The sequence below is a fragment of the Thamnophis elegans genome, chromosome 13 (genome assembly GCF_009769535.1).
Source record: "Thamnophis elegans isolate rThaEle1 chromosome 13, rThaEle1.pri, whole genome shotgun sequence".
In the NCBI taxonomy this organism is placed as follows: domain Eukaryota; kingdom Metazoa; phylum Chordata; class Lepidosauria; order Squamata; family Colubridae; genus Thamnophis; species Thamnophis elegans.
In genome coordinates, this window is record NC_045553.1 from 13,551,878 (window position 1) to 13,564,907 (window position 13,030).

General features: G+C 42.7%; 1 protein-coding gene across 2 annotated transcripts in view; it reads right to left on the reverse strand.

The window, feature by feature from the left end:
• TMEM132C (transmembrane protein 132C) overlaps positions 1–13,030 on the reverse strand; it is a 93,946-nt gene that overhangs the window by 58,425 nt on the left and 22,491 nt on the right. For both annotated transcript variants that reach the window (XM_032229950.1, XM_032229949.1), the window contains exon 2: positions 1,954–2,100. In XM_032229950.1, the coding sequence (XP_032085841.1) occupies positions 1,954–2,100 (147 nt within the window). The remainder of the gene's footprint in view (positions 1–1,953; positions 2,101–13,030) is intronic.

The window sequence follows — 13,030 nt, forward strand, 5'->3', positions numbered from 1 at the left end:
TATGAAATGTCTGCAAGAAAACAACCAAGCTCAGAAAAAAATAAGGACCCCACAGTTGCCCTCCTCCTCCCTGAAAACTCCCCTCCCTTCTAGCACTGATGATGTTCCCTACTTGAGTCATAAAATGCCTGCAAGAAAACAACCAAGCTCAGAAAGAACTAAGGACTCCACAGTTGCTCCCCCCCCCACCTCCTCCTCTGACAATCAGCTGGGTGACAATCTTGGTGCGTGATCTTTGGAACTTTTTAAAAAACTTTTTAAAAGCATTTTTTTACTACCAGTTTGGGTGAACCAGCCCGGACCAGTAGTATGGGAGATATATAGTCAAAATAACATTCCTTTCTCAGAGAGTCAAAGACATCTTGCCCTGCACTTAGAGTGGCGTGACTGGGAGGTATCTCCAGTTTTGGACGGTGCATGTTGGGGGCATGGGATGGACATGTGGGTGCTGGGCAGGGACTTGGACTTTCTTTTGGGTGGGGAAAACCTGGAAGCTTTCAGATTCGGGTTTTCCCAGGTGTGCCAACGTGACATCTCTAATGAAGTGGAACTTTGAGGAACTTCAAGCCTCGGAGTCTTCTTTCGCTGGGACTTGGGACCCTGAGAGTTTGTTTCCTTCATCTCTTGTCCAGCCAATGCAGTGCTAAGAGCCACTGAGAACTAGGACCAATTTGCTGGGCAGGATGGTGGACAGTTGGAGGACGCCTGCTCAGATGCTCTGATGAAGCAGAGACCGGATCAAAGCATCTCGCTCTGCCTGCAGAGGCCCAACGCTCCCCTCCCCCGATCACCTATCAAAGTAACATCAGAAAGGAGAAAGGCAGCCAATTATTTCTTTAAAAGCCCTAATGTATTTTGAATCTGGGATTCTTCATTAGAGAACAAAGCAGCGGAGTTGAGGAAAGTGCCTTCTTTCTCCTCATAATGGGGCAAAGGATGAGGAATGTTGGAGCCAAGCCACAAAGAGCTCAGATGCATCATCCTTTCGCTTGGCCCCCTTGATGCATTATTCAGGTTCTGTTAGAACATCCAAAGTCCTTCTGGATGGCTTCCTGATTCTTCAGAAAAGGGATTCTTAAACGCTCACATTGACAAGTGATTCATTCCTTCCTTCCTTCCTTCCTTCCTTCCTTCCTTCCTTCCTTCCTTCCTTCCTTCCTTCCTTCCTTCCTTCCTTCCCTCTCCCCTCTTTCATTGCCACCCTCCCTCCCCACTTCCTTATTGCCTTTCCTTCCTTCTTTCCTTCCTTCCTTCTTTCTTTCTTTCCTTCCTTCCTTCTCCCCACTCATTGCCACCCCTCTCTCCTTCCCTCCCTCCCCTACTTCCTTCTCATTGCCCTCCCTCCCTCCCTCCTCTTTCCTCTCCTCCCTTCCTTCTCATTACTCTCCCCCTCCCTTCCTATTTCCCTCCCTTCCTTTCTTCCTTCTCATCGCTCTCCCTCCCTCCTCTTTCCTCCCCTCCCTCCCTTCCTTCTCATTGCTCTCCCTCCTTCCTCCTTCCCTTCCTTTCTTCCCTCTCCCTCTCTCATTGTCACCCCACTCTCCTTCCCTCCCTCCCCCACTTCCTTCTCATTGATCTTCCTTCCTTCCTCCCTCCCTTCTCTTTCCTCCCCTCCCTCCCTCCTTCCCTCTCTTCCTTTCTTCCTCATCGCTGTCCCTCCCTCCTCTCTTTCCTCCCCTCCCCTCCCTCCTTTCCTTCCTTCCTTCCTCCCCTCCCTCCTTTCCTTCCTTCCTTCCCTCTCCCCTCTCTCATTGTCACCCCTCCCTCCCTTCTCATTACTCTCCTCCTCCCTCCTTCCCACCTTCCTTTCTTCCTTCTCATTGCTCTCCCTCCATCTTTCTCCCCTCTCTCCCTCCTCTCCATGCTTTCCCTTAGCAAAGGGGTCCTTCCCGTTTTTATCAAAACAAAAGAGGGCAGAAGGCTCAACAGGCTGAAGCTCCGGCTATCACTCACCTGCCGCGTGAATTCGCCTTGATTCTGTGACACATCACAGCCATCGTCGAATGCTTCCCGCCATTACTGACCTCCTGCATCACGTCCCACTGCCGTAGCTCGCTGATTTTGGCGCTCAGAATGTTTACTCCTTTCTTCACTTTTGCCCTGTGGAAGGAAGGTTGCAAAAAGAAAAAGGAAAAATTTGATATAAAGGAGAAGGATCATTCTAATGGGCACATGTCCACCTGTGGAGAATGCCACTAAAGGCAAAGGTTTCCCTCGCACATATGTGCTAGTCGTTCCCAACTCTAGGGGGCAGTGCTCATCCCCGTTTCAAAGCTGAAGAGCCAGCGCTGTCCGAAGACGTCTCCGTGGTCATGTGGCCGGCATGACTCAATGCTGAAGGTGCACGGAACGCTGTTGCCTTCCCACCAAAGATGGTTCCTATTTTTCTACTTGCATTTTTTACATGCTTTCGATCTGCTAGGTTGGCAGAAGCTGGGACAAGTCACAGGAGCTCACTCCATTATGCGGCGCTAGGGATTCAAACCGTCAAATTGCCAACATTTCTGATCGACAAGCTCAGTGTCTTAGCCACTGAAACTAGAACTCACAGTCTCCTTGTGACTGGCCCAAAGTCATCCAGCCAGTTTTCATGGCTAAGGTGGAACTAGAACTCACTGTCTCCTGGTGATTGGCCCCAATTACCTAACTGGCTTTCCTGCCTAAGGTGAAACTAGAACTCTCTCCCAGTGATTGGTCCAAAGTCGCCAAGCTAACTTCATGCCTAAGGCTAGACTAGAACTCACGGTCTCCTGCTTTCTAGCCCTGGTCCCTTAGCCAATAGACCAAACTGTGCTAGTACAGAGTGAGACTGGTTAGTCTTGTTGCTTGTTAGGCTTGGTGTGTGTGTGTGTGTGTGTGTGTGTGTGTGTGTTGGACAAGGTTAGCAAAATTTAGACCTGCAGGACAAAGCAAAACAAAGGGAAATGGGTGGGTGGAACGCTGGAATACAATTGAGAAGGCTGATGTTGGAGCTATGAGTTAATTAACTGCTATATCAGACATTTACAAAAAAAAAGTGTCTCTCTCTTTATGTCACCAGCACAATGGCTCTTTTAATAAAAGCAAAAAGAAACTGGGCCAAAGAAGCTAATCCATAGTTATAGAAATCAGGAGTTCAAAGCTCTTAATGCAGTGAAGGTCTCACAAAATGCCCCCCGAGCTTTACCTTGGAAATAAATATGGAGAGGCATAATCAGTTATGCTACTAATCTCTCTCTCTCTCTCTCTTTCTCTCTCTTTCTCTCTCTGTCTCTCCCTCTCCCCCTTCCTCCTTCTTTCTCTCTCGTCCCTCCTCTCCCTCCCTCATTCTTTCTCTCCCTCCCGCTCTTTCTCTCTGTCTCTCCCTCCGTCTCTCTCTCTCCTCTCTCTTTCTCTCTTTCTGTCTCCCCCTTTCTCCCCCCCTCTCCCTTCCTCCTTCTTTCTCTCCCTCTCTTTCTCTGTCTCTCACACTCTCTCACCCCTCTCTCTTTAGCCCTCTCTTCTCCCATCTCTCTCTCTCCTCTCTCTTTCTTTCTCCCCCTTTCTCCCCCTCTCTCCCTCCCTCCTTCTTTCTCTCCCTCTCCCTCTCTTTTTCTGTCTCTCACCCCTCTCTCTTTTGCCCTCCCTCCTCCCCCTCCTCCTCCTCCTCTTCCTCCTTCTCTCTGTCCCTCCCCCCTCTCTCTTCTTCCTTCTCTTAGGTTTAGATAACAAGTCCAAAAAATGAAGACAAATTAGGTCAGGAAGTTAAAGAGGTCTTCTCTCTCTTTTTTAACCAGGTCTTTGTTGGCATGAAAGGGTCAGTTTCCAAACACAGCAACGTTGCAGCTCTTCTAGCCATACTTTTTTATATGCATGGGGACATGTAGTCTGATCCCATTAGGTAGGACAGATAAACAGAAGAATAGGAAGAGCGCATCCATGAATTAGCAGTCAGAAGAGATAATGAAATCTCCTTAATCTCACAACACATGGACAGACTCAAGTGTTGTTTCCTCCTAGAGCATTCTAGGCCAAGCTAAATCTGGGCTAGAGAATTCCTGGAAGCTTGGCATTCACAAACATCAGCCATCAAACAAACACATAGAGGTAAACTACATTTACACGCCATTCAAATTAATTAATAGCAATAGGACTTAGACTTATATACCACATCATAGAGTTCTTTGTAGCATTCTCTAAGTGGTTTACGGAGTCAGCGTATTACCCGCAACAACATGGGTCCTCATTTTACCAACCCCAGAAGGAGGGAAGGCTGAGCCACAAAGCAAAAAGATCAGAACACATTCTCCCCAGCAGTCTACTCCCAGATAAGCAGGGACTGACACCAGACAAACAATCAAGGAGAAAATCATACCCTAATCAAAGGAAAGGAAAACCATACCATCACCAAAATAGTCAAGGTAAACCACTATATATAAACAAGAAGCAAACTGCATACCCCCTCATACTGATGATATTCCCTAGTGGGGTAATGAAACATCAGACAATACCAAGGACTCCATAGTCTGATTTTCTCCTTCCCTGTGCACACAAAAGAAACTTTCATTAGACTTGCTTAAGAATTAGATGGAAACCCACTGAAAGACCCCAAGGATGGGTGACCATGAAGTCCAAACACCACTTCCACATCCATTCCACACTATCCTGTCAGAGCTGAAGAAGCTTCTTGGCTGAGAAACAAAACGTCTTCAAAGAAAAAAAAAACAGACAGTCCAGTTGCCTCCTGAGAAAGCCCCTTTGAGACAACCATGGCCTGGATGACTGAGAATCTCAACAGATTTGTAGCTATGCAATTTGGGATGATCACCCTTGGAATGGTGTGGGAGTAGGAATGGATTTCAAGAGGATAAATTACAGAGTACAAGAACCATTTGCACCACTCAGTTGACCCTGTGGACACAGATAAATCTCCAAGCGACCTCAACATCCCTCTAAAAGGATGCAAATGACCAGCTGTCTGCAAGGAGTAGAAATCCTTCTATTCCCCACCATCCAGTCAGAGCCGAAGGAGCTCCTTGGATGAGAAGTGAAATGCCTTCAATGAAAAAACAAGAAAGTCCAGTTGCCTCTTGAAAAAATGGATGACTGAGAATCTCTACAGACCACTTCCACTTCATGACAAGAAGACTAAATGGATGGTGCTTTTTTTGATGCCCTCCATTGTCCAGATGGCAGCCATATAAATCAGCTAAATGGATAACTAAATAAAGAAGAGAGGGTTTAAAATAAAAATAAAAATTGGCGGTGCAACTTTCATGGTGGTGAGGATAGGGATGAGCTCATTTGCAATGTGCAGCGTGATATGTGCACTTCGGGCTAAAGCTGCACAGAGTGAATGGGAATTCAAGCTCTACATTTGGTCATCAAAAGAAATTATGCACATTAAAAGCGTGGCTGCAGAACGAAATGCTTTATAAAACACTAAAGCTCTCTCTGTATGTGGGGGTTTAAAAGTGGGTTTAAAGGAGCCTACCGTTTCATTGGACCATTTTCCCAAAGAGATCCAGGCAATAGGAAGGAAGGAAGGAAGGAAGAAAGGAAGGAGAAAGAGGCAGGAAAAGTGGAAGAAAGGTAGGAATGAAGGAAGGGAAGGATAGGAGAGGCAGAGAAGGAAGGAATATAGGGAGGGAGGGATGGAGAGTGGGAGACAAAGAAGGAAGGAAGGAGAAAGAGGGAGGGGGAAGAGGAAGGGAGGGAGGAAACAAGGAAGAAAGAAATATAGGGAGGGAAGGAGGGAGAAAAGGAAGGAATATAGGAAGGGAGAGAAAGAAGGAAGGAAGAAATTAAAGAAAGAAGGAAAGAAAGAAAGAAGAAAGGAGAAAAGAGGAGCAAGAAGAGGAAGGGAGGGAAGAAGCAAGGAAGAAAGAAATAGAGGGAGGGAGGGAGAGAAGGATTGTTTTGAACTTGCTAGGACCTCACTTGTGTTCTCCATTACATCAATTTGGCTCCAAACATTCAGGACCTTCACAGGTCCATAAAGCAAAGGAAAGCTGAAGGAAGATCATAAGCACAGTCACAGTTTCACTTAACAACGGAACCATGGGACTCATTTGTGACCATTAAATAAGGACCACCTGTATGATTGCAAAAATAAAAAAAAAAGGTTGCAGACGGCATGGTTTCTAAATTATCATTCTGTTGTATAGAACAGAAGAGGGAAAGAATAGAATAGAACAGTACAATAAAATACAATACAATACAATAACAGAGTTGGAAGAGACCTTGGAAGTCATCTACTCTAACCCCCAGCATGATCAGGAGACCCCATGACATCCTGGACAAATGGTTGTCCAATCTCTTCTTAAAAGCCTCCAGGTATGGAGCATCCACAACTTCTGAAGGCAACTTTTGTTCCATTGTCCTCACCATTAGGAAATTTCTCCTGAATCTGTTGCTTCTTGTCCAGCCTTCAGGTGCACTGGGGAATAGGTTGACCCCTACACACACACACACTCTTCTTCTTTGTGGCAACCCCTCAAATACTGTAAGAGTGCTATCACGTCTTCTCTTAGTCCTTCTCCTCACTAGACTAGATACAAAGGTGAGCTTGCAAGCACCCCGAGAAGCCATTATTCCTGGAGAATTCTGGTGAGATATGATGTCCGTTGGGCCACCAGGGTTGTGGCCCTCCAGTGGCCAGTGGAGCTGGCAGCAGATTTGGACAGTGAGGAGGTTGGGGAGGAAGATGGGCCAGTCCTGGAGTCTGGAGAAGGCTCTGATGAGGCTCTGTGTCGGAGGCAGTGAGGGGGCCAGTTATCAGCTGACTTCGGAGTCAAACAGCAGTGAGGCAGAAGAACAGCTGGAGCCTGTTCTCAGTATGTGCATGCACAGAGTTGCCAGACGAAGGGAACAGCTAACAAACAGGAGTCGACTTGGGAGTAAGGCCACAGGTGGATGGCGAATGGCCCCTCCCAGAGGAAATAAAAGAGGAGCAAAAGGAGAGTGGAGTTTGCAGGAGATGGTTAGTTTGCTTAATTGGTTCGTGACTCTCCGAGATTCCTTGCCGAGACTTGCAGATATCGGCCTGGCAGCTCTCCAAGCCAGAGAAGGTCTGTGACTGTAAATCCTCCCTTGAAAGACTTTGCTGGATGTGAATGAGCAAAATTCACAGTAAATTAATAAAAGGGTTTTTTGTCGGGACCAGGAGTTTGCTTCAGGCTCTTGGGAAGCCTTGGTCAGAACAACTGGGAATTGAAAGTGACTGATCCTCAACAAACGGCCTCCTGTTTTTGGAATATCTAATGCATCCAATAAAAATGGTAAAGATGTTAGTCCAGGCTGCTATCAGCAACTATTACGTCTCAATCAAACTCCTCTTATGCAGAAGACATTTTTTCTTAGAAGTGGACTTCGTTTATTTCCTCCTTAATATCTGCCACAGCCCATTCTCGAAAAAAAAGCTCGGTTTTTCAATCAAAGTTTGCCTCGGGGGGGCAGCAAGAAGAAAAAACAACAACAACATAATAGAAACAACGAGAAGGAAGAACCGTTTCTGCACGGCGTGGAACTCTCCGAGGAGAAAAGTAAAACCATTGCTCAAATGAATGATGGCAGGAGATATAATGGGGCTCTCTAAGTGGTTTCTTATTGCACTCAAGTTCTTATTACAGAATTTCCACCCAGCGCTTCCACGCCAAGTGGGGACTCCCGGTTGTTTCCTGGCTTGCGGTTGGGAAGCTCAGAGGAGAGTAAATATGAAGCTTGTAGCTTCGAGGCAGCGAGGAAAATCGGAAGGCCTTGTGGGAAACCCCTGGGGTGCAAGGGAGACTTGCAACTGCCATCAGTGCTGTAAGGGAGTGAGGCTGAGTGGGCTTCACGTAATTTTACCACCGGTTTGCCACGCACTGAAACTGTGAGCGCACTTGTGTGTGCTCACTTTACTTGCACGCATTCTGTGCATGCGCTTTGCTCACACACAAGGCTTGCACACATGCACACAGCTTGGAAAACGTGGCTAAATAGGATGGCATGGTGCCAGGATAGAATAGAATATAGAAATAGAATAGAATAGAATAGAAAAGAAAATAGGAGTAGAATAGAATATAGAAATAGAATAGAAAGTAGGAATAGAATAGAATATAGAATAGAAAATAGGAATAGAATAGAATATAGAAATAGAATAGAAAATAGGAATAGAATAGGATATAGAAAATAGGAATAGAATAGAATATAGAATAGAAAATAGGAATAGAATAGAATATAGAAAATAGAATAGAAAATAGGAATAGAATAGGATATAGAAAATAGGAATAGAATAGAATATAGAAAATAGGAATAGAACAGAATATAGAAATAGAATAGAATAGAAAATAGAAATAGAAATAGAATAGAATAGAAATAGAATAGAATGGAATGGAATAGAACAGAATAGAATTCTTTATTGGCCAAGTGTGATTGGACACACAAGGAGTTTGTCTTTGGTGCAGATGCTCTCACTGTACATAAAAAGACAAGATACGTTCATCAAGAATCATAAGGAAAAACACTTAATGATAGTCACAGGGTACAAATAAGCAATCAAATCATATAAGGAAACAATCAATATAAATCATAAGGATACAAACAACAAAGTTACCATCCTGCCGTCATAAGTGGGAGGAAATGGGTGATACGAACGATGAGAAGGCTAATAGTAAAAGTAATGCAGCCTTAGTGAATAGTTTGACAGCATTGAGGGAAATATTTGTTTAGCAGAGGGATGGCATTTGGGGAAAAAACTGTCCTTGTGTCTAGTTGCTCTGGTGTGTAGTGCTTAAGAGTTGGACCCCAAACTAAGCGCTGCTCGGGATAACCTCCAGGCTATATTCCTTCCTCGCCTAAGGAAGCCTCGGTGAAATCAAGGAACTGCCAAGAACAGAAAAGATTTTGTGACAAGGACCAGCGGCCAGTTCAAAAGACGACCGCAAGCAACCACCCTGTAGATCTCTAGGGCAACCTGTAAAAAGGTCCTTTGAAGTCCAAAGGAGCATCAGAACATCAAATCACTAGATCACAAACCTATCTCTCCCCCTCCAGAGCAGCTTTGACAACTGGGAAGCCGTTTGAAAAACTAAGCTAGAAGGCGAAGACGCTTGGGGGATGATTCAGTGCTTTGTTTCTGAGATGAAATCTGAGGAAAAACAAATGTATTTGTGCATTCGTACAAAGTTCGTTTGTTTCGAGCAAAAGACTAAAATGTGACTGGTGGAATTGAAAATATACATGTTTTTCGGACCGGGGGGGCGGAGCCTGTTGCCGAGGAGGGCTCAACCGAGCTCCTCTCAGAGATCTGGTTTGTATATCTAAATAAGATCATAGATATCACCCCTTTTTGGCTAAGAAAGGGGCAGGGAGTAGCTCTGTGTGCTAGGGTCTATTCGTAATTCACAGCCTTTCTCTTTTTTTTTGGCTGTGGACAGAGATTAGATCCAGCGTGAGCGGAGCTTTTATCTCCAGCCAGTTCTTCTCAGCTGCCTTTTTTGCAGCCCCAGACAGGCGAGCCCCCCCCCCCCAGGACAAAGCAAAGTTGTTTGAAGCTAGGATTAATACGGGCGGGTCCCACCCCTGTGAGATTTATGCTTTTATTACTATCTTAAACACCAGCACCATTTGTCTTAGAGGCTTCTTTGTTTAAACGGACTTCAAAATGGCGATTTCTCCCCGTTGGTGACTGATAGGGGATGTACTTAGCCGGTTTTACCTTCCTGCAGACCGCTCCTTAACAAAATAAAATTTTTTTTTTTTGGAAACAGAGGGGAGCGAAAGCGCTGTTTATTTGTTTATTTATAATGGCACCCAGGTCAAAATCGAAGCGTCTCTCTACAAATGTGCCTAAAGAATCTAAAGAATCTATACTGGAATCGCAGCCCTTGTCTCCTACGCCCTCTACTGGAGAATTTTTAACACAGGAATTTTTCTTTCAAATGCTTAATGATTTTAAACAAGAAATTAAGGAATTTGTATTGGAGCTATATGATGATTTAAAGTCTAAAATTGACCAAATGAAGGCGAATACGTTTGCAGCCGTGTCTGCCCTGTCAGATTATTCTGCTGAAATAGAGAATAAATTGGAAAGCTTGGAGGAGGCTAATTTTAATTTGACTACTAATATTCAAATATTACAACAAAAAATTAGAGACACTCAAGAACAGCTCGTGATGATAAACTTTAATAAGAAGGCATTCGCAATAAGAGTCAGAGGATTCCGCGAAAAGGAGCGAGAGAATCTGAAACAGACCTTTGTTGAAGCCTTCAGCCATGCGGTGGGAAGCCCGGGACTTAACTTTGATTGGCAGATTCGGAAAATCTATCGCCAGAATTCATTGGTAGCGGAACAGCGACAGCTCCCGAGGGACATAATTATATATTTTTCCACAAAAGAATCCAGAAACGCGATTATGCAAAAGTTTCATAATAATAGTCTGCGAGTTGATGACCAGGACTTGATTGTCTTTAAAGAAATACCTTTCCAGATGTTGAGAGCAAGAAGAGACTATGCTTTTTTAACTAAAGAGCTTAGAAATCAACAGATTCAATATAGATGGGAGGCCCCAGCCGGCATTACAGTCACATTTGAGAATCAAAGACTTCGTCTTAACTCTGTTTCGGAGGCTCGAGATTTCTATTACAAGACTTTGAAGGCGGGACTTCCTGATTCACTTGGAAAAGAGGAGAGACAAGCTGAAGGAGAAGGCAAGCAACAGACCACATGGCTGCAAGATGGAGGGGGTAGCCTTTCCTCCCTCGGAGAAGCAGAAAAGCGGAGATCGAGGATTTAGACATTTTAAAATATTTGCCAAAGTTGTGGACTGAATGGGGGTTTGCGACCTCTCTCCGGTAGAAAAAGCGGAACTTATTGGTGGGGTGATACTGATTGTATATATGTAAAATGAATGTGGAATGATTTATGTTGTTTAAATTCTGTTAGAAGGGATTACTTTAAAACAGAAGGTAAACTGATTCTTGTTGAAAGTATTATTTGAATATGTGGAATGATCCATGCTATTTAATTTTTATTAGAAGGGAAAGCTTGGTGAAATTATTTTGAGTTGGATTTTAAATTAATGTCTGCATAAATTTGATAGTGGTAAATATCAGAGAAGCAAGGGATGAGGGTAAAATGCATGCGGAATGATTTACGTATATTGGTGGGGTGATATTGAATGTATATATGTAAAAGGATGCAAAATGATTTATGTTGTTTAAATTCTGTTAGAAGGGAAAGCTGGACGAGATTTTTTATTTTTTTAAAAAAAACAGAAGGATAACTGATTCTTGTTGAAAGTATTATTTGAATATGTGGAACGATCCATGCTATTTAATTCTTATTAGAAGGGAAAGTTTGGTGAAATTATTTTGAGCTAGATCTTAAACTAATGTCTGCATAAATTTGATAGTGGTAAATATCAGACAAGCAAGGGATGAGGGTAAAATGCATGCGGAATGATTTACGTTGTTTAAATCCTATTAGAAGGGAAAGCCGGTCGGGATCATCTTAAGATAGAATGTAAACTGATTTTTGTGTAAAGTAATACTTGATTCACGCTGCTTAAATTTTACTAAGAAGGGAAAGTTTGGTTAGATTATTTTGAATTACTGTTTGAAAATAAGGTTAAGAAAGATTATTTACGCTGTTTAAATCCTATTAGAAGGGAAAGTTTGAATATTCTTCTGTAAAGTAATATTTGAATATGTGGAATGATCCACGCTGTTTAAATTTTACTAGAAGGGATTATTTTTGAGCTAGATTGTATATATATATTTTTTTAAAATATATTTTATTCATTTTCACATTCCATTTTACAATCACTTATTAACACCCACCCACCCACCCCCCATAAATCCCCATCCCTAATCCTCCCGACTTCCCGGGGCCCACACCTGGCACTGCCTTCTATCTAAAGTATCTTGTGTTCGTATGGATTAAAAATAAAAGTAATATATTAAAGGAAAGAAAAACAAGAAAAAAGAAAGAAAAGAAAAAAGAAAAAAGAAAAAGGAAAAAAAAGAAAAAGAACTCTTTGTGTTAAGCTCAGCCCCCCATCTTTATCTATGCTTAAATAGTGTAAGTCATTCTATCTATATTTTATTCTCGTCTTGATATTGATGTCTATACAAATTTGTACAAATGTTTATCTGAATACAAGGTTAAGGAAGAGGAACGGGAGAGTCTACAGGAGGTTGGGGTAAATAACAAAGAAGTAAGAGACGAGAATAAAATATAGATAGAATGACTTACACTATTTAAGTATAGATAAAGATGGGGGGCTGAGCTTAACACAAAGAGTTCTTTTTTCTTTTTTTTTCCTTTTTCTTTTTTCTTTTCTTTCTTTTTTCTTGTTTTTCTTTCCTTTAATATATTACTTTTATTTTTAATCCATACGAACACAAGATACTTTAGATAGAAGGCAGTGCCAGGTGTGGGCCCCGGGAAGTCGGGAGGATTAGGGATGGGGATTTACGGGGGGTGGGTGGGTGGGTGTTAACATAGTCTCAATAAGAACAAGAATGCACTTATATACGGTTGTTGTTTTTTTTCCGTTTTTTTTTCTCTTTTCTTTCTTTATATTTTTTTTTCCTTGGTTTATTTTACTTTTTATCAGATTAAACAACACTTGAATAAAGGCATACACCAAGGAGGGAGGTAGAGGGAAAGAAGAGGGAGGAGTAAGGAAGGAGTAAGGGGAATGTAAGGAGGGCGTGTTGGGAGTAAGGGGAGAAGGAAGGTTTGAGGGGAAAGGGAAGTAGTAGGAGGGGAGTGTTAGAGGGAGGAAAGGAAAGTTGGAGGGGGTAGATGGGGTGTATGGAGGATGGAAGTGTCAGGTGGGGTTGTGAATGATGAGTTGTGTTTTCTTTTTTATTTTGTTTTATTTTTTTATTTTTTTTTTCTTATAGCAAATACTCTGTATATAAGTGATTGTAAAATGGAATGTGAAAATGAATAAAATATATTTAAAAAAAAAAGAAAAAAAAAAAGAAAATATACATGTTTTTCTACGATCTAAAATATTCCTTCACAATCTAGTGACTTCCAAGAGAGATGAGTTGCTTGCCATAATTTCTAAGCTGATCT